Source organism: Diadema setosum, chromosome 15, assembly GCF_964275005.1.
Source record: "Diadema setosum chromosome 15, eeDiaSeto1, whole genome shotgun sequence".
Lineage (NCBI taxonomy): Eukaryota > Metazoa > Echinodermata > Echinoidea > Diadematoida > Diadematidae > Diadema > Diadema setosum.
The window spans coordinates 27706830-27732372 of record NC_092699.1 but is presented as its reverse complement, the minus strand read 5'-3'; the positions used below and the strand labels follow the sequence as shown (position 1 = coordinate 27732372).

General features: G+C 37.4%; 1 protein-coding gene across 1 annotated transcript in view; it reads right to left on the bottom strand.

The window, feature by feature from the left end:
- Positions 1–25251, bottom strand: part of LOC140239343 (polyamine-transporting ATPase 13A3-like) — a 46615-nt gene extending 21364 nt beyond the window's left edge. The window contains exons 1-14 of the mRNA XM_072319220.1: positions 25141–25251; positions 18539–18670; positions 14711–14881; positions 12704–12780; positions 11880–12017; positions 10883–10963; positions 9602–9671; positions 8229–8363; positions 7305–7374; positions 6360–6491; positions 5385–5549; positions 3484–3594; positions 2065–2111; positions 678–866 (exon numbers count right to left, since the gene is read on the bottom strand). Coding sequence (XP_072175321.1) covers positions 678–866; positions 2065–2111; positions 3484–3594; positions 5385–5549; positions 6360–6491; positions 7305–7374; positions 8229–8363; positions 9602–9671; positions 10883–10963; positions 11880–12017; positions 12704–12780; positions 14711–14881; positions 18539–18613 — 1461 coding nt within the window. The 5' untranslated portion in view covers positions 18614–18670; positions 25141–25251. The remainder of the gene's footprint in view (positions 1–677; positions 867–2064; positions 2112–3483; positions 3595–5384; positions 5550–6359; positions 6492–7304; positions 7375–8228; positions 8364–9601; positions 9672–10882; positions 10964–11879; positions 12018–12703; positions 12781–14710; positions 14882–18538; positions 18671–25140) is intronic.
- Between the last annotated feature and the right edge of the window lie 292 nt (positions 25252–25543).

Genomic DNA, 25543 nt, shown 5'->3' with positions numbered 1-25543 from the left:
TACGCAAGTTTATTCTTTGTTTGAACGGGATTGATGAATCCCATATTGTTACGTAAAGCTTATGCATTATGTCGCTCTGAAAACGAGTGAAGTGCCCCTAACCAACTGAGAAAAAAGAAAGGTCATTCGTACCAATGTGCCCATGAGCTAACTCCGAACTGGCTTATAGGAGAGTCTTCTAAAGAGACGCTTCTCAACCTTTATTTTTTGTTTAAACCCGAGACCCACTTTGGCTCCTTCAAAGTTTGTGTGTTTGTTTGTTTGTTTGTTTGTTTGTTTGTTTGTTTGTTTGTTTGGGTTTGTTTGTTTTTATTTTTTTTTGGGGGGGGGCAGTTACATGTGTAGATCGAATACAAATCTTGTTCGTTTTTTATTTTGGGGAAGATATCGCGGCCCATGCGAGAGCTTTGCGGCCCACCAGTGGGGCGTGGCCAGCTGGTGTATAAACTTTGTTATCAAATCTTGCACTCTTTACTCAAATGTTGAAAAAGTCCCTCCACATTTATTCAGATTTCTGTCTCATCGCTTGTGAACATTCTTCTTTTTTTTTTATCAAACGCCCGCTTGAGGAGATCTGTGTTTATTCCAAGTATAGTGGTGCAATGTCGATCTTTGTTGCTCATGAAGTGCTTTAAATGATATAGATTTTACTTGATAACCAGACGAATAATCGTTACCTTGTCAAAACAAACAACGTCAATAGTCCCACATAGGTTGATTCGTTGTGGGCTAATGCAGAAGATACCTTGCCTCTTCAGTCGGAACTGTGCGTACACCATGCCAATGGTGAGAGCGGCGGGCAGGGCCGGCGGTACAGCTATGGTGATGATGTCTATAGCGTGAGTTGCCGTCTTCGACGCGCTAGACTGCCGTTAAGAAAGAAATAATGTGTCTCAGAAAATGATGGTAATTATGTTTTTATTTTTTTCCAAACTGTAGCAAACGATAACACACACGCACGCACACACAGCAACACACACATTCGTGTATCTATGTATTCATATTAATTGTGAACACAACATGGTGGCAATAATTATATATCTGAATGTCTCACTACATATTGTATAACACTGAAATCATGTTAGAGGCACTGGAGTAAATAAATACAACTAGTAGTCTTGTGACGCTTATAGGTATATCATTTTATCATTATTTAATAATGCAATCGTGCTACTATTCGTACTACTAACTATGGAAATGTGGGGTTTTTGGGAGACACATTCTCACTATTGCAAGTTTGATAATATCAATGTTGAAGTAAGTTTGATACACACATGATGCATGTTATGTCAGTAACTTCAATCAGCATATCAAATCTATTCCACCTTTACCTTGATAATAATGAACAGAATTGTAGAAGTTTAATTAAAGTCTGACATAGACAAGAAGTGGCGCATAACATTCGCGTTTATACGCACCATTACTATCATGACTATTTGAATTGTTTTTGATTGATAACCCATTAGGTCTATGGTAGTCACAACCACTTGCTCTCCATAGAAATAATTATCATTAGGTTATTAAAACACTACTGTAACCTGAAGCAATTAATATAGAATATGCTCACAACCGAACAACAAAAACAACAAGAACAAAAGGACATTCAGTGAAGATTTGTGTGTAGGTCAAAGGTGACTTAAAGGTGACTCCTTCAATTCAGCTAATTTGCCAGTAGTTGTGACGAAACTAGATATCGCTTTGGCAGCATGTGAAATTTCGCAATCATTTTTGTTCTTTTTATCTCTAATTCACGTGCGATCCTCATGCAACTCATACCATTCAGTTCGTTTGCTTTAATACACTCCGGTCATAAAAGTCAACGTGCACATGAGGCAATAATTAAGTGGCGTCGCACTTTTAGACTCGAATGAGCAAAGGTTGCTTTAATCAAATGAATAGTCCTTAGAATTGGATTCACGTTAAACGTATAACAAGCGTACCTGATTGGATGTCAGTAAATATGCGATATGTGTCTTGCAAATTTGCTCAGTCGAATTTGCATAATGCATGCATTACTAAAAAAATTCGTTGTGAATACCGACCTGAGCGCCACATTATACTTACGCCAGCAAGAGCCATCATAGTACTGGTATAAATAACTCCCAGAATAGCTGTCAAGTGTCAATAAAATGAAAAGAGAATTAAATGTAACACGTAATGTAACGTTTCAGAGAAAATCAAAGTTAAAATAGCGTCCTGTGTCACTTACAAATTTATCAATGTAACACGAATGATACACTAGCTGTTCGCCAGAATACTACTACAGTATACGTCTGACAAGTATTGCACGTTACACAAAACTACTCATTCGTCAAACGGTTTCAAAAAAGTTTCAAATCTCAGCGCATTTTTGCTTGTAATGTTGATCGAAATAAATAATTATAATGATTAATGTTTGAGAGTGGCAATTATGCAGTAGAAAGCACGTATTCCCGTTGGCCTTCACGTTGATTGCACAGGTAATACACAGGGAAATATAGAAGAAAAGCGTAAATATAACCGGCGTCAAGTAAAAAAAAAAAAAAAAAAACCCGCATTGATTCCAATGGCTGTATGGCGTGATATCTTCTTTTATCTACGGTTAAAGGTTGACAAATATATTTTCCCGTGTCTTATCTCCCAGATTTATTACCCGATCACACCAGACGCAAGTCGATATTTAGTCTAATACATTATCTTATCGTCTGCTACACGTTAACGACTTTACTCGTTCATCCATCTGTATTTTTCTATACATTTTCCCATCCAAGGAGAGTGTGTATTTATTATGTTTAAGGGGATGGTACAGTTTCGGCTGAGATGGGGCTTCAGGTTTCCAACGTTTTTAGAAGATGAATTTGGGGATAATAAGAAATAATCTCCATGAAATGTGAAAGAGCCGATCAATTCTAAAAGGAATTCAAAGTTTATTTGATGAAAATTGGTTTTGAAATGGCTGAGATATCCAAAACAAAGCAATCCTAATAAAAGGTGGGACTTATATCTTTTATTAGGATCGCTTAGTTTTACTTTGTTTTTGGATGTCTCAGCCATTTCAAGACCGATTTCATCAAATAAACTTTGAATTCCTCTTAGAATTGTATGCTTTTTAACATTTCATATAAAGTGATTTCTAAGTATCTAACAAAAAGTTCAAAGCTGGATTCTCACTCAACCAATACTATACCATCCCTTCCCTATACTGGAAAGAACACAGTGTCCCAGTGTGTTCACAGTGTGGCCACATAATCGACTATGTGAAAATGCTCGAATTTAACAGTGTGGAGATGATTTCACACTGTGGCTTCGTTTTCACAGAGTGTTCACATGGTAATGTTCTGTGTCACACTGTGAATTGATGATTCACAATGTGTTCACACTGTTAAAACGCTCGAATTTAACAATGTGAAGAGATTTCACACTGTGTTCACACTGTTTTTCTCACACTGTGGACACTGTGTTCTTTCCAGCACGATTTAATCTTAAAATCTGAATTCATCTTACCGATGATGAAGAGAATGCCAACAAAAAGGAGTGCATCTCGATATAGTTTGATCTCTGTTGGTTTGGGGTAAAGGATGGACTTCACCAGCCTGCCTTTTGCCGTGGAAAATCCTGCCAGGTGAGAATCAACACTGTAATATAATCAGGGCATTTCTACGTGGCATAGTGATAAATACGACTTTTTACTTTCAATGGGAGGTCCCGAGTTCGAATCCAGTCCAGTGCACTCCTACGTCCTTGGATAAGATGTTGTTACCCTACCATGTCCCTCTCCACCCAGGTGATGGGTATCTGGCAACACAAGGGTAATAATAGTGGTCGGGCCCTCTGGTAGAGCAACATCGAAATAGCTATCATTGGCACGCTGGGTATAACAAGACCCAAATTATCTTCCTTGATTTAATTACTCTAGGTGTATTCATGCAAATAAGATATCCAGCAGACTAAAAAAAATAAATAAATAAATAAAGATGAGGAACAGCACTATCGGCTCTACATGAGCGAGGATACAACACAAGTGACGCCTTTATAGCCACGTGACAAAATAACATTGTACATATGGTGCTTTCATGCCCTGTAAGATCAGTTTCACAGTCTGTTACTGCGAAGGTTCCTTCATCCGAAAATGAAATAAGGTTCGGTATTCCAAAGATTCGTTATTCCGAAGGTTCGTCAATTCGAAAATGATACAAGGTTTGTTATTCCAAAGGTTCGTTACTCGTAATGCCGAAGGTTTGTTAGTATAAATGCACCGTCTTTGCGTTTTCGGAACCTTTAACGTATATATGGGATTGTGTATTTCGGAATACCAAACCTTCGGAATACCGAACATCACCAGTAAGATCACGTACTAGCATGTCAGTACTTGCAACTTTCTTCAGAGGTGCCCTTTTCATTGCAATTTTCAGCGATTCATTTCCCTATTTTCATGAATGTTGGCCTGGGTTGCGATTTATGGAGTGATGAAGTGCATTCTATTCTTCTGCGACTTTAGAAGTAAACAGGTGTAATCAATGTCTCTAGTTTGTCACGTTTTGTAGAATACTGTGTCATGTCGACACAAAGGGCGGACGACAGCTTGCGGCTAAATCCGTCTCCAGAAATCCTCGGTTTCTATCTCAAGAAATTTCACTATCGAGACACCCATTATGAGTCTGCAATGCTGTCATTTACAACCGACGAGATAAAAGATCAGATCTCAAAACTGACGATAATGAATACTATTCCTCAGGGAATTATGGAAGAAGAGTGTGACTGCCGTCAATGGTGTCTCGTAGCGTCCAGAGAAATTTGATACAATCATGACAATACTAATAATGGTACTTCAAACGGGTTTTCGGGGTGGGTTGGGGGTGGGGTAACTCTAATGCCACCATCATCATGATCATTATCCTTGGTTATTTCGTTAGACTTCCAATGTTGTTTCAAGTTACTCTTGTTCCCATATTCTCCCCTTTCTTGTTTTCCGTCGCCTTGTTTTAATAAAAGATGTGTTATCAGCCATTTTCACAAATGAAACCATTATGATGACGGCATTGCCCAACTAAGTCACATAGGATATTAATGGAAAATGATGTTGTATGGAAAATGATGTTGAAAACGATTTATATACGATTGCCAACACGTAGGTACAGTTTTGTGATGACCTGATAATATTTCGTTACGTTATATAAAGCATAAAAATTATTCGTTTAATGACGTTACTAATGATACATTAAGATGATTATCACTGAATATTACTTATAAATGCTTTCTCAACAAAAATATAAAGCAAGCCAAAATTAAGTAAGAAATGGAAGATAAAACTAATAATACTTCGATGTTTTACAAATATTCTTAACTATCCACTAAGGAATCACATTTTGTTCATATGATACAAGAAAACCATTGTGTTGGTTTACCTGTTTGAAGGACCACGGCTGTAACAACCTCGTCTCCGTGTTTTCGGACTTGAATCACCTCTGTCCCGCAGTACAGAGTGTGTCTCTTGTGTAGATCCATTGAGTAAAGCAGACGGACTCCAGAAGGATTTGGCAGCGGTGTCTTTGTCACCGGAACACTTTCACCTGTCAAATCAAATTCAGTATGAATTAAAAACATTATTCACCATTTGCAGATGAAACAAAAACCCGGCTTCAGTGCTTCAAAATAATTCTAAAATGTGGGTTAGGGATAGAAACAACCAATGTAAAAAGGCTAATCAGTATAATTAATGTTATGTATTGTTGAATATACAAAAGGTGAACAATAGTTCATCTTTTCAAAGTGAACTCATGTCCCTGGTGACTGCCTGGTTAGAGCTGGCGCTGACTCAAATGTAATTGTACAGGGGTGTTGTATTGGGCGTTTGTGATGCAGTGTTTGTCAATTTTGTAGTTTTCGTAGGTATTATTATTTCCGACAAAGAAATATGAAGCATACGTAACACAGGGGCATATTTTCGTCACCCTCGTCATGCACACATATAAAAATGTCAAAAGAGTTTTGGTGCATCTTCTGTACATGGTTCATTGTAGAATTTAGCTCACTTATCTCACGCCTCATATGCAGATGATTGGATGGTGTTATTGTATGATGTAGTCCGGTACTGCTGAAAAGAATAATGCAACATTTCTGTCAATTTGTATATTGTAATGAGCAGTTGAACAGACTCTCCTCCTTTTAGTTCATGGATTTCTGTTTTCACTTACATGACTAGGGTGTCATGAATTATATATATACATATGCTTTCAATACATCTAACGTAATATATTTAATAGATCTCTCATACATACAATCAAGAGTGTATTATATTATTCTTATGTCACGTACATGATTCAGCAGAAAACTGTATGGGATAGAAATATATGGAGTCCTCCGACTTCGAGTACACTCACCAGTCAGCATACTTTCGTTGACAACGCAATTGCCCGCCAGAAGCACAGCGTCACACGTCAGACTACAGCCGTTGGAGGGTATGATTATGACGTCACCGGGCACTAGCTGAGTGCTCTTCACAGATTCGCTCTCTGCGTATAAAGACGTCCGTCCATCAAAGAATTTTAGTGGAGGTAAAATTTCGCTCTCTTTTATTACTAGACGAAATTGTGATCATTGTGATCTACCTAGTCATTTCTTAGATATTAGAAACAGTGTTGCACTTAACAGCAGAGGTTGGAAGTTCAGAATGGTATATAACACCCACTCTAGCTTTCAGACAATCTATTTATTTTGCTTAACTAAACTGAACTGGACAAAAATAGGAATGTCGGAGTTAATGAAATCGACAATTTCATTTCACAGAGTGATGGTGAGGTCATTGTTCACTGGCTCATGATGAGTACTATGAAGTGTAAATACATACACAAGATTTTATATACATTCGCATGCCTACTATATGTTGAATACAAAGACATAAGCCAGAAAACCGATGTCGAAAATAGATATAGCAGAATTTGGATTAGTAATCTAGATAAGTAAGGAAATTAGTTAATTAGCATATCGTCGTTATCAATCATTATTAATCCTTTTTTTTCCCTTAAATTGAATATTAAACAAGCAAATACATAGCTGTTTCACCCTCCTTTAAAGACATTTTACGAATGGGTTACAGTTTCATGCTTGGGACGTGCATTACTTATCAAACATATTTGATGTATCTTCTTAGTGTATCAATCAATTAATTTCATGGCTAAGAATATCATATTGGTCTAGATTATCTCTCGAACAACACACACACACACACACACACACACACACACACACACACACACATCTTGACACAATTATGTCATTATATGAAGACATATCTGCGTATTCAGGCGCATTTCTTCACCACTTACGTCCACCGGGCCGAAGAACTTCCACCATCTCCGAAGAGGCCTCCGCCATTTTACGAAGCCGCACACTCTCCTGAGTAGGTGAAAATCAACAGAGATTTTTATCCTTGGCAGTTTGACGGACAAACCTGTGTGAATTAATGATGCGGACTTCGTTATCAAGGGTAGCCTCTTCAGTGTTGCCACTGCTCTACCAGAGGGCCCTGTCATTATCATTACCCTCGCGTTGCTAGGTACTAAAGTACCCATTCATACTGCTGGGTTGAGACGCAATGGTGGGTGAAAGTATTTTTGTCCAAGGACGTATATATAGGCACTTAACGGGACTAGAACTCAGGACTTTCAATTGACCGTCAAAAGTCCTATCCACTGTGTCATAGTGCCCCCACTATTAACAAGGTCTACTTTATCCAGGGTAGCCTCTTCAGTATTACCACCGCTCTAACAAGAGGCACTGCCATTATCATTACCCTAGCGTTTCCAGGTACATATTCCTACACCTGGGTCAAGAGGGACGTGGCGGGTTAAAAAAAAAAAAAAAAAAAAAAAAAAAAAATCTTGTTCAAGGGCGTAAGCACGGGGCAGCAAACGAACTCGGGTCCTCCGATTGGGAGTCGGGAGTCTTATCCACTATGCCACAACGCCGCAGAAATTGTCGTCGCCGATGCATCGGAAGGAGAAATTAGCTTCCTTCATCTCAAAATATTATATCATTGTTGCATGTCTACCATGGTTGGAGAAACGAGGAATTTGAAGTGCTTACCGTAGAGCTGTACTGTAGAGCGACACACACAACGACACCATTGACATCACAATTACACAGAGGGTGTAGCAGACGTAGCAGATAAGAGTACCAAAAGATCATACATGTACATCATTGTTACGTGTCTATCATGGTTGGAGGAATGAGGGATTTGAAGTACTTACCGTTCTCGTGGTGTAGAGCGACACACACACTGACACCATTGACATCACAATTACACACAGGGTGTAGTAGACGTAGTTGATAGCGAACCAAAAGATGACGGTGAAAAGTTGGAAGATGTAGAACGGGTGTATAACCTGCAAAGTGTTAGTGTTACAGAGAGCAAATCCTAAACTTTAATCAGCTCATCATTTTTTGTTCATGCAGCTATATATTCTAAAGTATGTTAGTAGCAAGCACACACGCAGATTATCACACACATCATGATGATTGTGCGAGCACATACATACATCCAGAAAACTGATCTTCATAATCTTTTGTAATTGATATTCTGCTTTTATTGTAAGTCCGACTAATAAGGCCTAATCTCATTCAGTTGTATGTTGCATAATTTGATATTTTGGCGTATCTTTCTTTGAGAAATTTTAATTAAGGTTGAAATAAGATATATATATATATATATATATATATATATATATATACATATATATATATATATATACGTGTGAATATATATTCATATATATATATATACATATATATATATATATATATACGTGTGAATATATATTCATATTTTAGAGTATACTTCCGTGGGTATATACATAATGTAGGTGAACGAGCAGCTGAATAATAGTGAGCATCTACGAGTAAGATTTTAAGTGTGCTTTAATGTGTATAGTGATAATGTGAGTGCAGACGATAGGCAGTGCTTGAGAACTAACGAGACTGAGAAAAGAGGACAGGAAAAGAAAATCACAAAAGACAGAGATGTGTCATTTAGACAGACTCATGCAATCTTCTTTTTTTGGGGGGGGGTTTCAAGATTTTTTTTTAAATTTGCGTTTCTGCAAACGCTGCTCACATAATTAAAGGGGCATTCCAGACGATTTTCATAATTTCACATCGTGTAGTACATAAATCAACAGCTCCATGTATTACTCAGATTTGTGAAATTTATTGTGGTTCTTGAACAGAGAAACAATGCTTTGAAAAACCTTAAACAAATTACACTGAACAAGGATGATGACATAGGAGGCTCAAATATTTCAGAAATGTAGCAGTATAATTCCGTTACAGTACCGCTTGCTTGCGAGTTCACCTGTGTATAATCTATGCATGCCTTCTATTTGTTCTGCTTCCTTAAGCCCCAACTCATGCATTCTTATGGTGACCCTTCCATGTCATCATCCTTATTCATGGCAATTTGTCATGAATTTTGAAAATATTCTTATTCCTCATTCCAATTATCATAAATTCTGAAACTCTGTCCCCAGTATAACTAATTCATAGTTGTTCAAATGTAAAAATCTGAAAATCATCCAGGGGTCTCCTTTAAGAATAATAAACATAAGATGCAACATGAGGATCTTACTTCACGGAGAAGCAGGACTAGGATTGGACGGACCCTAATGAAGATCTCATTGCACCCGTAAAGCTGGCGCCTATAAAGAGAGAGTACAAAAACAGAGCAAAATCCGTTCATTCGCACCGAGGCCAACGTCTCTTCCTCATGATCACAAACTGTACAGGAATATACACAGGAACACAATAGAGGAATTCATTAAAGGGGATGGCTAGTAACCGATCAGTGGGAATCAGTGGGAATGCTGAGGGATGATTGTTCCAATCCTTGTGGGATTCATTTAAGAGTACATTATACTGTTGTGTGAAAATTATTTGCTTCAGAACGGTCTCATATTCAAGTAATGTGCAGTTTAATGCCCCGTCACTGACCAGGGACGCTTACCTGGAAACATTAAACTGCACATTACTTGAATATGAGACAATTCTGAAGCAAATAGTTTTCACACAAGAATAGATATATAATGTACTCTTAAATGAATCCCACAAGGATTGGAACAATCATCCCTCAGCAATCTCACTGATTCCCACTGATCAGTTACTAGCCATCCCCTTTAAATGCCAATTGCCTTGATTTTAATACAAAGTAACGAGCAAGCATAAAAGTGTTTAATTTTTGAAATCATTTCAAGTGGGCTTAATTTTTGTCATTAAAATGTGATTAAAAGTAGTCCTATAATCACCAACGATGAGCCACATACAGAAGTGTCAGAATAGCTTCTCTTACAACATACTAATTATGTATCAACTAGCACGATTTTTAATTTTGTCTACGTTGGGATTTAAAGGAAATGCATGTCGGTAGAAAGTGAACTCCACAACTGAGACGTCCTCAGTATGTATGTAGGAAGACTGACGGAAATCGGTGTAAGACTCCGAAGTTAAATAGAAGTGGTCATCAGACGAGCTCCACACCCACGAGTCATACGGTCCACGAGCTTGATATCGAAAAAAGGTCCATGAGTCATAGATCCCACGAGTCATACAGCCTACGAGCAAAATGACAATCCCACTAACAAGACACTAGAGTAAACCTGACTAGGCCCTATTTGCCTAATGTTTATATCTCTTGGACCATGTAGCTCGTGGGCCTATTTTAGTTAATGTCGAGCTTGTGGGCCTTGTTCACTTTTAGTGCAGTGCCTAGCTGGCGGGCTGCATGACTAGTGAGCTCTATAACTCGTGAGCTGTGTGGCCCGTGGGCAGTATGACTCGTGGGCTGTATAACTCGTGGCCAGTATGACTCGTGGGGTGTCGAGCTCGTGACCTGCACCAAAAAGGAAGGTCTCACCTTTCAGTAGTTTGATATTCATTCAGCCCGTGGCAGTGGAGTGAATGGAATTCCGAACACGGCACATCTTGGGCGAGTCCTCTGTCAAAGGTCGTTGCCATGACAACGATCCAAAGAGTAGGAGTACTTATACAAGGAAGACTAGTAGGTGAAAAGCTTCATTCTTTTGCAAAATTACATCTACCGCATTCAGAAGAATCGCACAATTCAACTGCTGTATATTTTGATACGTTTTGCATTCGTTTCTGTATAAATTTAGTCAGAGTCACAAATGAATGTCACGTAAGGCTCATTATATAGAGCTAATGAAAAGATTTAAAAACGTAGACATTTTTTGCCAGCGCATTCGTTATTTACGGAAGGGCACAAACATATAAAGAGGGAGGGAGAAAGAGAAGAAACATGCGATATTTTTAGGCATCGAGTATGTCTCAACACCAAAGTGTTATTGTCATTTGTGCACACGGTGACTGCTCCTAATGTATCATTTATCATGACATCAGGGTATTGCCCGATCCAACCCCTAATACCTCCCCCCCCCCCCCCCCACTTCCCTTGTCTGATACAAATCTTCTCCCAGTACTGAAAAAACCTCTTCCCACAAAAGACTGTTTCGCTGAATAGTATGTCGGTTAATTGATTGCGATTTGCAACATTACAATTATTGACATATGAATATCATTGTGTATACGACGTAATATATGTCACACACACAGACGCACTACACACGAACAAACACACATAATACTTCAATTTCCATACTGATTGGTTCTCGTAAATTTCTTATGATAAGAAAAAAAATGCAACAATGAAAGAAACAATATTGCATCATGTTTGGGCGGAGAGGAATACATAACCAAACAACATTGTAACATGTCAATAAAATGAGGTAACACAGCGGAAGCAAAACGTTGCTGTTTTTAAATACATTTGTGTTTACATATGCCTGTGCAAGTGTTTTTATATATCTGTGTTATGTAAAATCAGTATTGGGTACCTTAAAGGGAAGAACAGCTGGACGTTCGGGTCCCATAGATATTTGACCTTTTGGAACGTGAAGTATCGAATGCTGCCGTTGTCAAGTTCAAGGTGTCGCCTAGTAACAGCCCGAATCGTCGTCAGGGACACGTGCTCTCTACAAGTGCATATGAATTTGGCGGGAATATGGGAACAGACAGACGACAGGTAAGGCAATGGATAAATTTTACTTCTTTGATGGTCTCACTTGTTATTTTTTTTCTCTACATATAATTTATCCAACATACTGTGATGCACGGAATGCGCTGCTGCTTAAATTGAAAGTATAGTCATTTACAACTTGTATAAGTTTTCCACTTAAGACATTTTTTCCCCATTTGATTTGATTAAAAGGTATGTTTTTGTTTACAAAATATGTGATCTGTTCCTTACCCTTAGAATGTATGCTAATTTATTTCTTTGGAGACATCAAAGAATGGTAAATACAAGTTACCTCTGACCCTACAAATTTATATGAAAAAGAAATACGCTGCAAGACGTGCCGATAGAGCGAGGCGTAATTACCTGTATATTGTGTCGGATAGATCATTCAAAATTTGATTTGAATTCATTTGAAATTCAAATCAAATCAAGCTCTTTTTCCAGTTATTCTTCCTTTAAGTCTTTACACCTTAATATGAATGTACATACATTGGACCTATGCTGCCTATAGTAAATAATTTCTTTAAAGGATAAATCACCTTACGTATATAGTCAAAGCACCTACCCTGCAACATGACATAACCAAGAAATAAATGTGTATCGGGCGTTAACTTTGATTTATCATTCCTTTAATCAACGCACCCTTCGTTTTGTTCGTCTTTCCCATCTTTCACGCGTTGTTCACGTATCCATACACGGTGATTTCGTTGGAATTTATCCTGTGAAGGGGATTTGGCAAGAAAAATGGATGAATGAGTTGCAAATCGCCAAATAATGCTTGTTCAGTCGATAGCATACAAACAAAACAAACCTCTTATGTATGTATGTATATATATATATAATTATATATAATATATATATATATAAAAGCGTAATCGATGCAAAAAAAAAAAAATATCGTGCCAACTGTGAATAGATAACGCCAACAATGTAATCTATACACGCAGCTCATCACGAACATATCCCGATCATTGCTGATGAAATCATACAGCCGAAAGCTCTATTAAATCAAAGAAGATAGAAAGACGATACTTCTTTTGGGTCGGTGGAATACTATTTCCCAAACCTTTGATATTTTATATATATATATATATATATATATATATATATATATATATATGAAGGGTTTGTTTGCAAAAACCGATAAGTCCATTTCTGAAGGTTTTGAAGTATGATCTCTCTCATAAAGTACAAAATAATACCTTTTAAATGATATATTGGTCACTACATATAAAGGTATATTTTTGAAGTTATGGTCAAAAGAAGCAAAAATTTTCTTATTATTCTCTTTATTTTTCTTGACCTTTAATCGCAAATATCTCAATTTGGCAAATATGGACTTATCGGTTTTTACAAACAAGCTCTTCATATATATATATATATATATATATATATATATATATATATATATATAGTATGATAGTATAATGTACACTTCAAAGGGTACAAAGTACTTTAATGTCCAAACCCAACTAAAGAAACGTATGTGAAGCTGACATGTTGCTTTGGTTCTTTGGTATAGGAAAACATATACCATCCCCCTATAGGCACCTTCTTCGGAAATTCAATCAAGATGCTTTCCTTCTCATTGATTCGGCAATTCTTTTCACCTTCAATCACCTCCAAATGATGAGAAACCATTAATGATGACTCTATTTCAAGTCATCAAGCACAGGTATGTCTCCCATAAAATCAGCATGCATCGTGAGAACTGTACGTGTGTGTGAGCATGAATGTCTGTATGTGCATGTTTATGTAAAATTTGAGTGAATGTGGATTTTTTTTTCACATTTCTTTCTTTCTTTCTTTATTTATTTCTAGGTACGCCTAGCCGGAGGGTCGCCGTACCTGCGAGAGTCAATGGGTCACCTATGGAAGTATAAAGGAACACCTATATCATGGCGCATACTAGAATGTTTGTTCATGCGCACCCACAGCCATCAACTCAACAGGTGCATGGAGTGGGCTGTGATACTGGAGAGAGTGCAGGAATAGGTGGGGGAGGATATTCAAGTTCCCCCGAATCCCTGCAGCGACATGATTGGAACCATTGTCAGAGAACTGTGCATCACATGATGATTTTGAAGACTACTTCTTCCTCATTAGTTGTAGCCAAGAATGCTGAGTGCCTGTAGGCACAATCATTCTTACATATCAGAGTTTAGTCACGTCGTGATAATATGCTTTGTATTATTGTTGAGGCTAAGTAGTTCATAGGAGGGAAAGGTACTTGGGGTACTGTCAATTCTCCTTGTAGCTAGCACACTTTGGGCCAATTATGTATTTCATATTATGGAGCAGTACATTCAAGCGAATGGGAGTTATACTGGCGAGGGTTCATAATTGAATACACTGCATATTACCCTCTTTTATAGGCAACACGACAATAATTTAATCTAATTTAATTTGATTTAATTTGGACAATCTTTAATACATGTCATATAATACGTCAATACGTCATCATCAAACATGTATGTGTGTAATTATGAAGAATATGTGACGCCTTCCAGCGTACTTGCCAAATTGTGCCCTGTTATGCAAACAGATTGGAAGTGACAAGCAACAAAATGGATTCATAAATCTCCATGATATGACGGTTGTTGATAGAGGGAGGGGGGATGGGGGAGCCTGATGTCTTGGTTTAAATACCTTCACCACTATGCCGTCTGCTTCCCCAAGTGAGCACCTTGTATGAGTTAGACGCAAACCCCAGTCTGGCTTCCAATAGAACACAATGATGAACAGGCTGCCACAGGTTAAAACTCCTGCGGCGTACACTAGAGCTGTCTGGAGAGCGCTCTTCTTGTAGCCCCAGCATTCCTTGAGAGAATGATAAAAGTTAAATCCGTTATTTACTCATCATAACTAGATTTATGCGTGGAAGGAGGGAATTCATAGAATGAAAGGGAGTAAAATGTTGGAAGGATCCCTTACATATATAAGATTATAAAAAAGAATATAGATATCTTTAAATGATACTAAAAGCAAAAACATCAAATAGTAATAGCACAGTGCACGCTGGATGATATAAAGATTATTAGCATTGGCAGTCGGCGGAAGCTCGGTGGTCTAGTGGATAAGACGCCTGTCGGGTGATCAGGAGGTCGTAGGTTCGAATCCTGCTCGAGTATACCCATGAATTCTTCTGGACGGCTACTACTAAAACACTGATCAATTCAGTGCTTATTTACGTCAATGTAGAGCAATTGTCAATCACTTACAATAAAATTATCAACTCGACGCAAGATTTCATCAAATGGAAATAAAACAATACAATTGTTAAAATATAAAATTAAAGGAAAGATTGAAGTACTCAATTTGTGCAATAAGGAATAATTGCTTGTTTTGTTATGATTTCAACGACTGTTGAAAGTACGTCGCCCAATGGCAGGGAAATAACTAGTCGTGTTTTTCATTTCTCATTTATATATATATATATTGTAACCAATGAAGAATTGGCAGATTAGTGTATTAGTAAGAAAACGGTGAAAATTTGTCAAATATTGAGAGTTCCGTGATAGATTACATAATCGATCGATTATTTTAGCAATCGATCATGAATCGATCAGTTTCAGGGAAACTAACGATTATGGATTGTTTTGATAGAAATTTAAGAGGGGTAATAATTGTTGGAGTTGCGATTATGTTCAGTAATAATCTTTCATACAGTTATTGCTTTGTTATCTAATCATTTCCGTATGATGAGGAGGGTTAATAAGCGTTAGTATTTGAGGAAAAGGTCAGTAAGTAAAAGGCGTAACTGTTTCGGAAATATAGCGGTCAGAGAATAAGAACAGGTCGAATTAGTAATGAATTAGCTGGGTGGGCCTGGATGATACAGGCCAAGTAGCTGGGTGGGCCCGGGTACGGGCCAAAGTGTGGATGATTAGTGTTGTTGAATGTTAATAAAGCGTTGATTGAAGTGTACACTACTGCCTGGACCATTTCCTTTGAAGTCTGCTGCAGTATAACATAAGTATCGGTGAGTAGTGCAATGCAATTGCGGTGCTGCTTAGGTAATATGCGAGTGAACTGATGGTATCTGATATTGGTATCTGCGCTGGATGAGCTGCACTGGTATTGGTATCTGCGATTGGATGAGCTGCTCTGGTACTGGTATCTTCGTTGGATGAATTGTGACTGGTAGTATTCTGGTAGTAAGCAAGTAATGGGAATAGACTGGTAGTAAGTAACCCAGCAATATGGTACATTTCAACGCCGTTCTCCACGCCTGGTTGTATATTTCAACCAAACGGACCCCAGCCTAGCTCGGACCATCCTGACCCTTCTCCAGCTAGTTGCCGGGGCCGGATGGCACACAGCGTATAACAACATATACACTAGCGACAGAAGGAGAGAAGGCTACAATATATATATATATATATGTATATTGGTTGTATGAGAGACATTCTAATTGTGACATGTACTTGATCAAGTTAACTTATGATGGTTGAAATCATTGATGAATAGCTTTTGTGAAAAATGCGCAAAAAATCGAATGCCTTATATCCATCAAAATCAATTCCAAACTACTCCTAAACTCCTCAAAATAAGTTCTGCAATTAAAGTTTGATATGTCATATTTCTCTTATACTCACATTAACTTCATTAAATATGATATAAAAAGCCTGATTAAGACACCTCACTTGCTATGATTGGGTGTTCTCGGTATGTGTAAAACAGCCGAGTATGGGGACAGATCAAAAGTGAAAAGTCGCAACAATTCTGCTATTGATAATGTACAGTTTTGATGAAAAAAGGCCACTGGAATAAGCAATGCTGAAATGAGAGCACTTTCAAAAACTCCCATTTCCAAGACATTAGATGACTTTTGGTCAACATTTATGTTTAATTTTAATCTGCAGATACTACTGCAGTTTTTGATTCATGGATGAAGCCTGGAATCTAATCTCACAATGCATTCTTTTCAAGCACATTCCTTCCCTGAACCGACAAAGCGAACGGGAATTATAGTGTTTGAAATAACATGTTTGCTCTATTTTGCAACATTTCACATTTGACTTTTCCTCATACTCGGTCTTACTGTGCATTCCAGGAATGCATTATGTAAACAAGTGAGTTGTTGTAAAGAAAATTAATCATGCTTTCTTATGATGTCACATTTGAATGAAATAATGTAATTTTAAGAAAAATATGATACATCAAATTGGAATTGCAGGACTTTTTTGAGGGGTTTGTATTCTGATATGCAATGTTGTCTGATATCTTTGGACCCTGAGGCTGATGACTGCCCAGTCCATTCCAAATACCAACACCTGTTGAACAGTTATAACACTTTAGTGTTCCTAGAGTTTACTGAGCTTTCTGCCAAATCAGCGATTATTTCTTAAAAATGAGATTTGCTTGTGGGGTCACTTTGTTTAACCATTGCCAAGAGCGTAACTGTCTGTCAGATCACAATGTTTGTAAATTTCAATTAAAGGGGAAAATCCCTAAACTAAAAGCAATGAGCTAATGGGGTGAAATGAGGTGAATGCGTCTGATGAAGAATTTGAGTATCGACAGTATAGATTAAACATGAACAAACAATCTTGATTGTATATTTATATAGCACTTTTTATCAAAAAAAAAAAGAAGAAAAACCTTAAAACTTGATAACGTTTTTGAATGCCTTTTTGTGTACCGGACACAAATGAATATGTTCTATTGCATTTCGTTGTTTATAGTGGGAAATTTCATGGTGAAATCGTTTTTCTTTCCCCATGGAGTCCATGAAGTCATTTTTTTTTTCTTAGCATCCAAATGCACACACCGAAATACACAACAAATTATTTAAGCACATGTTCATGCGACTTTTTACGTGTCGACTTACAGAAATAGAATATAAATTCACCACATGGAATTTTCTCTAGAGACTGGCTTTGAAAAGCAATTTGTTACAGTGCTGCAACCTTTGGAGAACGTGTGTGGCAAGGGTGCAGCAATATCACATCCATCATACGAGGCAAGCTGCTGTCAAAGATTTTCTTAGTTCACAAAAGTCAGACTTGATTTTACCATGTCTTATTTATGTCTACCCTTTGCTGGGTTAGAATTAGAATTGAGTTAGATTTTACGGTTCCCCTTTTCCCCCTCTCTGTCTCTACACAAGGACCACCTAACCTGTGAAAATTAAATTTTCCATCTTAAGGGGAAATGCAGATGACGCCTGAAGCACTGGAACAAAGAAAAGAAAAGGAAGAAGTGGAAGGGACTATTTTTCTTCGCGCCATGTGGCAAACCAGACATTTAACCCAAGTTGTTCTAATGTCATACATTGATACACTGCTGTACACAATGATAAACGCATGTACGTTGATTGAGTTTAATTTATAGTGCATGGCTAATGTCTTTAAATTCACCATAACTGCCCTACAGATGATCATAAGAATTGGACAATGTCGATGAAAGGAGATAGGAAAATAGTTGATAGCATGTTAACCGTTATAAAGATGATATCAAGGACATTTTACTCACTATCTTTTCTCCTTTGTTCTCCTCGATAACTTGATGATGGAGGTCCTCATTTTTGTGTTTCTTGAAGTGAGCCATACCGATGTTAACGATGGCGTAAGGATATCCTAATTCACCGGATCACATCCGTCTGCACTGAAAACAACGACAAATTGATAAGGTGCGAAAACATGCAAAGTTTAGCTTCACTTAATTCTCTTTGTGTCTTGGATTTGCAATTGGATGGAACTTCTTGCGTTTTGTCCCCAAGGGCAGAGTACATTGTTACAACATTGATATTAAAATTGTGGAATATATACGAACGAAATATTATCCATGATTTCAATGATGATGACAAAATGAAGTCTGAAGACAACCCCAGTATATAATCCAAATATATTTGTTCATTCGTTTGTACCTATATTCTTAAGTTATTGTCATGTACTCTATTACTTATATTGCTACTTATTTTCGAATTCACGAAGTAATGGTATTTTCAATTTACTATCAATTTCATATTTATTTTGTACAATCTGATTTGTTAAAAATCAGATATTGAGAAAGTACACATACATAAATTCAAATCGACATCAGAAATAAATAGGGTAGACTATGGAGACGGCCGGGAAACGAAGTTTAGGAACAGCTGCCGCCATAACCAGGAGGGCATTTGAATCAATACGGCAAAATTCATAAAGAATCCAAACTAACCAAACTATACACATTAAGATAAAGACAATTAATACAATATAACACCTGAATGCAGAAGTCTCGTTTGTTTCATTAACAATATAGTTTAAATCTTCGGTTACAAATATCTAATGATAGACTTATTAATCTGATTTCTACAGGCTAATAACTCCAAGTTTGTGGGACTCTGTATAAAGTAGTTTAAACCAATATTGTTTTGTTTTATCAAGAGGTAGGTGATAATAAGAGGATTTTTCCAATAATATGAAAGGATTTCCCTGTTCTACTGAAACAAGTATGGAAGGCTGGAAGGAATACAATTGTCAAAACAATAATGCATGAATACACTAATATTATAATCATTCAGCCCGAAAATATTTTCAAAGGGTTTAGTAAAGGAAAGATGGCATGACACACTCACTATTTTGCCAGCTTTTACTACAAACAAGATAATCTGATTATAAGGTAATTTATGTATTAGCCCAAGCAATGGTACGATATTGCAATTGGGTTTGATATCATGGCTTAGGAAATAATGAGTTGAATATAATGTGCATGGAAAGCATTTTTATTCATGTAAGATTCGATACACTTTTAATATTTTTTTTTTTAATCAAATCAATGTGTGTATGCCCTGAACGATATTTTATCATTGATAACACCCAAATAGCACAAAGAACTTGTAATTTTACATCACTTTTCTTTCCACGAACTACAGCAATATGCCGGTAATATATGCATCAATTTTCTCGTTTGTGAAGACCAAATTTATACTCTGTCTTATCTTCACATTTAAAATGTTGAATTACTTTAAGTATTTGCATTTGGTACTTGTATCTTCTTCTTTTTTTAATTTCTGAATTAAAACGTACCGGCGTTTAACGTCATATTGTATTATGCAGACATATGCAGACATAAATACGCTGACATCACCAGTATTCAAAATAACCTGTAATTTATCTGTAACATTGCAAATATCACTGATAAGTGAAAGATAAGTGAATAAAAGACGTGATTTGCGAATTTTTGTGTTTCTTGTCGACCAAGGTATATGAAAGGAAATCTAGTCGTGATAGTGAAATGATATAAAAGTGCGATCTGAAAAGTTTTGTTAGACCTAAAGAAGTCTACCCTTGGTAATAACCACAAGTCACAATCATTATCCTGCAGAATGATGAACAGCTATTAGAGGTCGTCAATGTAGACGAGTACAGTGGAAGTAATTTTCCTTTCAGTAAACCAAACGGTTTTCTGCAGACTGCATTGTATTGGTGTAATAAACGGTATGGAGTGATGTTGTTTTCCGTGAAGACATCCAATCTGCCGTGACGTCAATCACTTGCATTACGGATGGATGATTACCTTTTGTCATAGACACTATACACAAGCAATCGTCTGGACCTGCATTGTAACGAATGACATGAAGAGATTCGTACAAAGCGTCGTAATGTGGTAGAATGTGTACACTTTGGACTTTACCCTGGAATGTCCAACAGTAAACATTTTCCAAGTGAGGTAGTTGAAAGAGTTATTGTTGACTCATCGATCTAAGGTTAAAATGCTGATAAGTCTTCTCCATCTATCTCTATCAACATGAACTTCCGCAGGTCACAACAAGGCAACTACAGTGTATAGAAAGGGGTTAAGTTTGTGACCCTCGTATTGACTTTCGAAGCCGTAAAGGTGTACAAGTCATGGATAGGATGTTACCTATATAGTAACTGGGAAGTAATTGTCAAATGGTATACAGCGAGAATTTTTGCCTGAAGATTTGATCTTTAATACCAATATATATATATATATATATATATATATATATATATATATATCAATAGGCCTCTTTCATGTTCGATCGACCCATTAATGGCAACATAGGAAGTTAAAGGGACATTCCAGATGATTTTCATAATTTCATATCATGTAGTACATAAATCGACAACTCCATGTATAGATTTCTGAAATTTATTGTGGTTCTTGAGCAGAGAAACAATACTTTGAAAAACCTTGAACAAATTACACTGAACAGGGATGATGACATAGGAGGCTCAGATATTTCAGAAATGTAGCAGTGTAATTCAATTACAGTATACCGTTTGCTTGCTAGTTCACCTGTGGATCCATGCGTGCCTTCTTCTTTTGTTCTGCTTCCTGGTAATGAGCCCCAACTCATGCATTCTTATGGTGACCCTGTCATCTGTCATGTCATCATCTTTGTTCATGTAAATTGTGAAAATATTGATTACCATAAATTCTGAAACTCTGTCCTTAGTATAATTAAATTATACTTGTTCAAATGCAAAAATCTGAAAATCATCCGGAGGTCTCCTTTAAGTGACTTCGCTTCCCCCTTCATCACATGGGAAGTCAAGGGAGCAGGCGAATATACTCGTCTCTACGGATATTTAACAAACGCAGAAGGAAGAGCTCTGGCTTTCGGATCACCTCGTGCCTCAAATAAAATTGGGTTTGGCACGCCATGGACAATCGACTTCTCTGATTTTGTCGGAGCAAGGAGCTTCAAACATAAACACTCCTTCGTTGAAGGCACTCGTACTTTAACAATAACAATATCCGTCGGAAAAGAATTAAGGGGGAGGGGGATTGGATCGTGGGAACCAAAACCAGAGAGGAAGCATTTTGTTACAAAAGGAAATGGACATGGAAGAAGAACACATTTGGAATTAAATTCAAGTGACATTGGCGCAATAATTGATTCAAACGTCATGATTCGAGGACTGCTCGCAATAATGAAACATAGATTCCTTTCGTATGCAATTCCAGAACGTACGCACGTTACACATTATATCAGCATCTATTTTGTACATGCAGCACCGCCTGCGGCATTAGACCTGACTCCTCATACAGCATTAATGTGGCAAAATGAGGTACACATGAAAACCCGCATTTCCAGATTCATGTCTTATGTCATTAAATAGGAACCACTTAACAGTTTGGTGTAAAACACGGTGCTTGATGCAAATCATACTTGAACTGGATTCAGTTAATGAAGACTTCATCACTGTGTGATAAAATCTTACTGATTTCACTGAAGTCAATTTATTGATTCTTTAGGGTCTTTTATAAAAGAAGACGAAGAAGGAGAATGTGGATCAAATAAGTCAAAGGTTGGACTAAAGACAAACCGGCCCTTTGGTCCGAATTCACGAAGGCGGTACAATTGAAACCATGGTTTAACCCATGGACAAATTGTATGGAGCGCCAAGTGTCGCATGTTTTATTTCGTTACGAAATCAGTCATTTCGTTTGATAGACGATTGACTTTCGAAGCCGTAAAGGTGTACAAGTCATGGATAGGATGTTACCTATACAGTAACTGGGAAGTAATTGTCAAACGGAATACAGCGAGAATTTTTGCATAAAGATTTGATCTTTGATTTGATTTGATTTGATTTGATTTTATTGGTTCCTGCATTATATCATTGCTCATGCAGATACATAAACATATATCATAATAATTATACATTAATGGTACCATACATATAAATGGATATACATGAACATTAGTTGCTAACAAAATGAGTTTTTTCATTACCTTTAGAATATACAGCAATACATTTCTTCATTGCCTGTACATAAATGTCCAACAGAACAGTGATGCAATGAATAACGCAGAAGGGCTACAGCTTAAGCATTGCTTGATTTGCATGCAGCCCTCGTACATAATACATAACATATAGGAAAATAGGGAAGGGATGACTTGCATAGAGATAGGGATAGGAGAAAGGAGAGAGGAGAGGTCTGTCTGCTTTCACTATTACACAAAGTTAGAACACCTGGATCTCTGAATAGCAAAGCATGGCAAAGTATTTTCTCACCGAGGTTCAGGTGAACAGTTACAGGTCATGGTCGGTTACATAACATTACGCAATAATATCTTTAATACCAATATATATATATATATATATATATATATATATATATCAATAGGCCTCTTTCAAGTTTGACCGACCCATTAATGGCAACATATGAAGTTAAAGGGGCATTCCAGATGATTTTCATAATTTCACATCTATAGTACATAAATCGACAGCTCCACGTATAGAATTCTGAAATTTTATTGTGGTTCTTGAGCAGAGAAACAATATTTTGAAAAACCTTAAACAAATTACACTGAACAAGGATGATGACATAGGAGGCTCAGACATTTCAGAAATTTTAATGTAGCAGTAGTAATTCCATGACAATACACATGAAGTTTTTCTTTCGTTACGAAATCAGTCATTTCGTGTGAAAGACGAAATGACTGATTTCGTAACGAAATCGGCCATGTGACACTTGGCGCTCCATACAAATTGTCCATGGGATAAAGCATGGTTTCAATTGTACCACCTTCGTGAATTCGGGCCTAAGAGGTCAAAATTTGTTTCCTCTGCAAAGTTCTTCAGGTAATCAAAGACACATTAATCAATCACGCGATACTTTCTCTCAAAATATGCTGGACTGTTCTTTCCTCGTCAGCAACCTCAGTAAAGGCTCAATGTCGTAATCACGCTGACCATGTTCCTCTTTTGGGTTTGTTTAGGTTTGTGTGTGTGTGTGTGTGTGTGTGTGTGTGTGTGTGTGTGTGTGTGTGTAGGTGTGTTTCTGGACAAAGTTGTACGACACAACACTGCCTTGAAGACAATATGAGTCCAGGTCAGCTTTCAGCAGTGTATAATAATTGCTTCATCTTCAGTAGTGTTGCGCGTGATTGTTTATGAGTTTTGACTGCATACAAGCAGAAGAATACTGGTTACTTTCATCACTGTTCAAAGCTTGTATTATTCAATCGCCCACGGAAACCCGATGCGGATCCTCCCGAACATTAACTGCAATTCCAGAATTTCTTGGAGAACGGGATTATTAGCGTTATAATGTTCCTTGGCAGTGTCATTTCTGTTCTTTGCATACATGGAGACTGGTAGAGAAATATGATGATAATTGTCAGAAATTCTAGTGAAGGTCATTTCACGCTCCCCTTATCTGTCGTATTTTTGGTACTGATCACCCCCAGGGAAACAAACTTAGCGAGCGTAACGACAGTACTTTAAGCAGATAAGAGGAAAAAATCAAAAGGTCAAAGGTTAACACTTTTGCAGAAACAAATGCTTTTACACAAAGGTCATAGGATTTATTCGCGAATGTGGTCAATGTTCATTAATCAATTAATCAATCTCGATGTATGTATTTGATTATTTAATCATTTATTCATTTATTCCGTTTTCTTTCAGTAGGGTAGAGCCCTTTCAGCTTACTCGGAACTGCTCTGCCAAGGGGCCGTGCAACATGTAGGGTATCTCATCTCATTTCTCATATATCACTATCTCATTGTGACGTGTCATCTCACATCTCACAACACGACGGTTTTTACGGGGGTGGAAATTTAACCCCTAAAATCAACACAACCATTGTTAAAAATGAATTTGAAAAAAAAAAAGTATTGCTGGATCTCGTATAGCACAAGACATCATGCAGAGTCACCCACACACAAGACGACAATGTACAGAAACACGCACACATACATACGCATTATACAAATGACATACGATACGAATGGCTGGTTATCCAATATGTAACTACACGTTTAACATATCCCATTACATATATACATACACTACGTCACTAGGTTTTCTATTCCTGAGGAACCTACCTGCATATTCGGATATGAATGCCCTCTTCTTAGCTGAAGGATCATAAACCTTTCAAAACAACAGCACGTAAACTTACATTTAATCACGCGGGTAACGCCAGCGTACATATCACATCAGTCAATTGAGCATAACAATGCATGGCTTTAAGTATAATTGCAGGCTTACACCATGTATAGAACTGTGCAAAGAATATCCCCAGTAAATTCTAAAATTCCTTACTGTTCCGATTGAGCTACGTCCATGCAGTTAAACTCGATGCTGTTGGATTTTTTTTTAAATACTCACGTAAGCACCAGACGCATCAAAGTCCACCCACAACACTTACGAAAAAAATTGTCCGTCATTTGTTATGAAGTATAGCAAGGAGAGCCTTTGCGTCCTCCTGTAGCGACCAACCTGTTCGGATCTAACCCAGTTTCAGGAGCCGTAGTTCAGCCGCTCTGTCAATTGTCCTGGAGGCGGAGCTCTCAGCGGGTAACCTTGATCGGAGTAGGCCTACCTCAAAAACGGGGGCAGAGCTACTCTTGCCTTGAAAAAACAAAACAAAAACAAAAGCAACAATACTGGTTGGCCTACTGTTGACGTCACACAGGGTCTCTTCCCGAACAGCGTGTGAGCACTGTGCTGCCTAACGAAAAATTAAAAAAAAAAAAAGTTTCTTAAACAAACATCTGCTGTACAAATACGA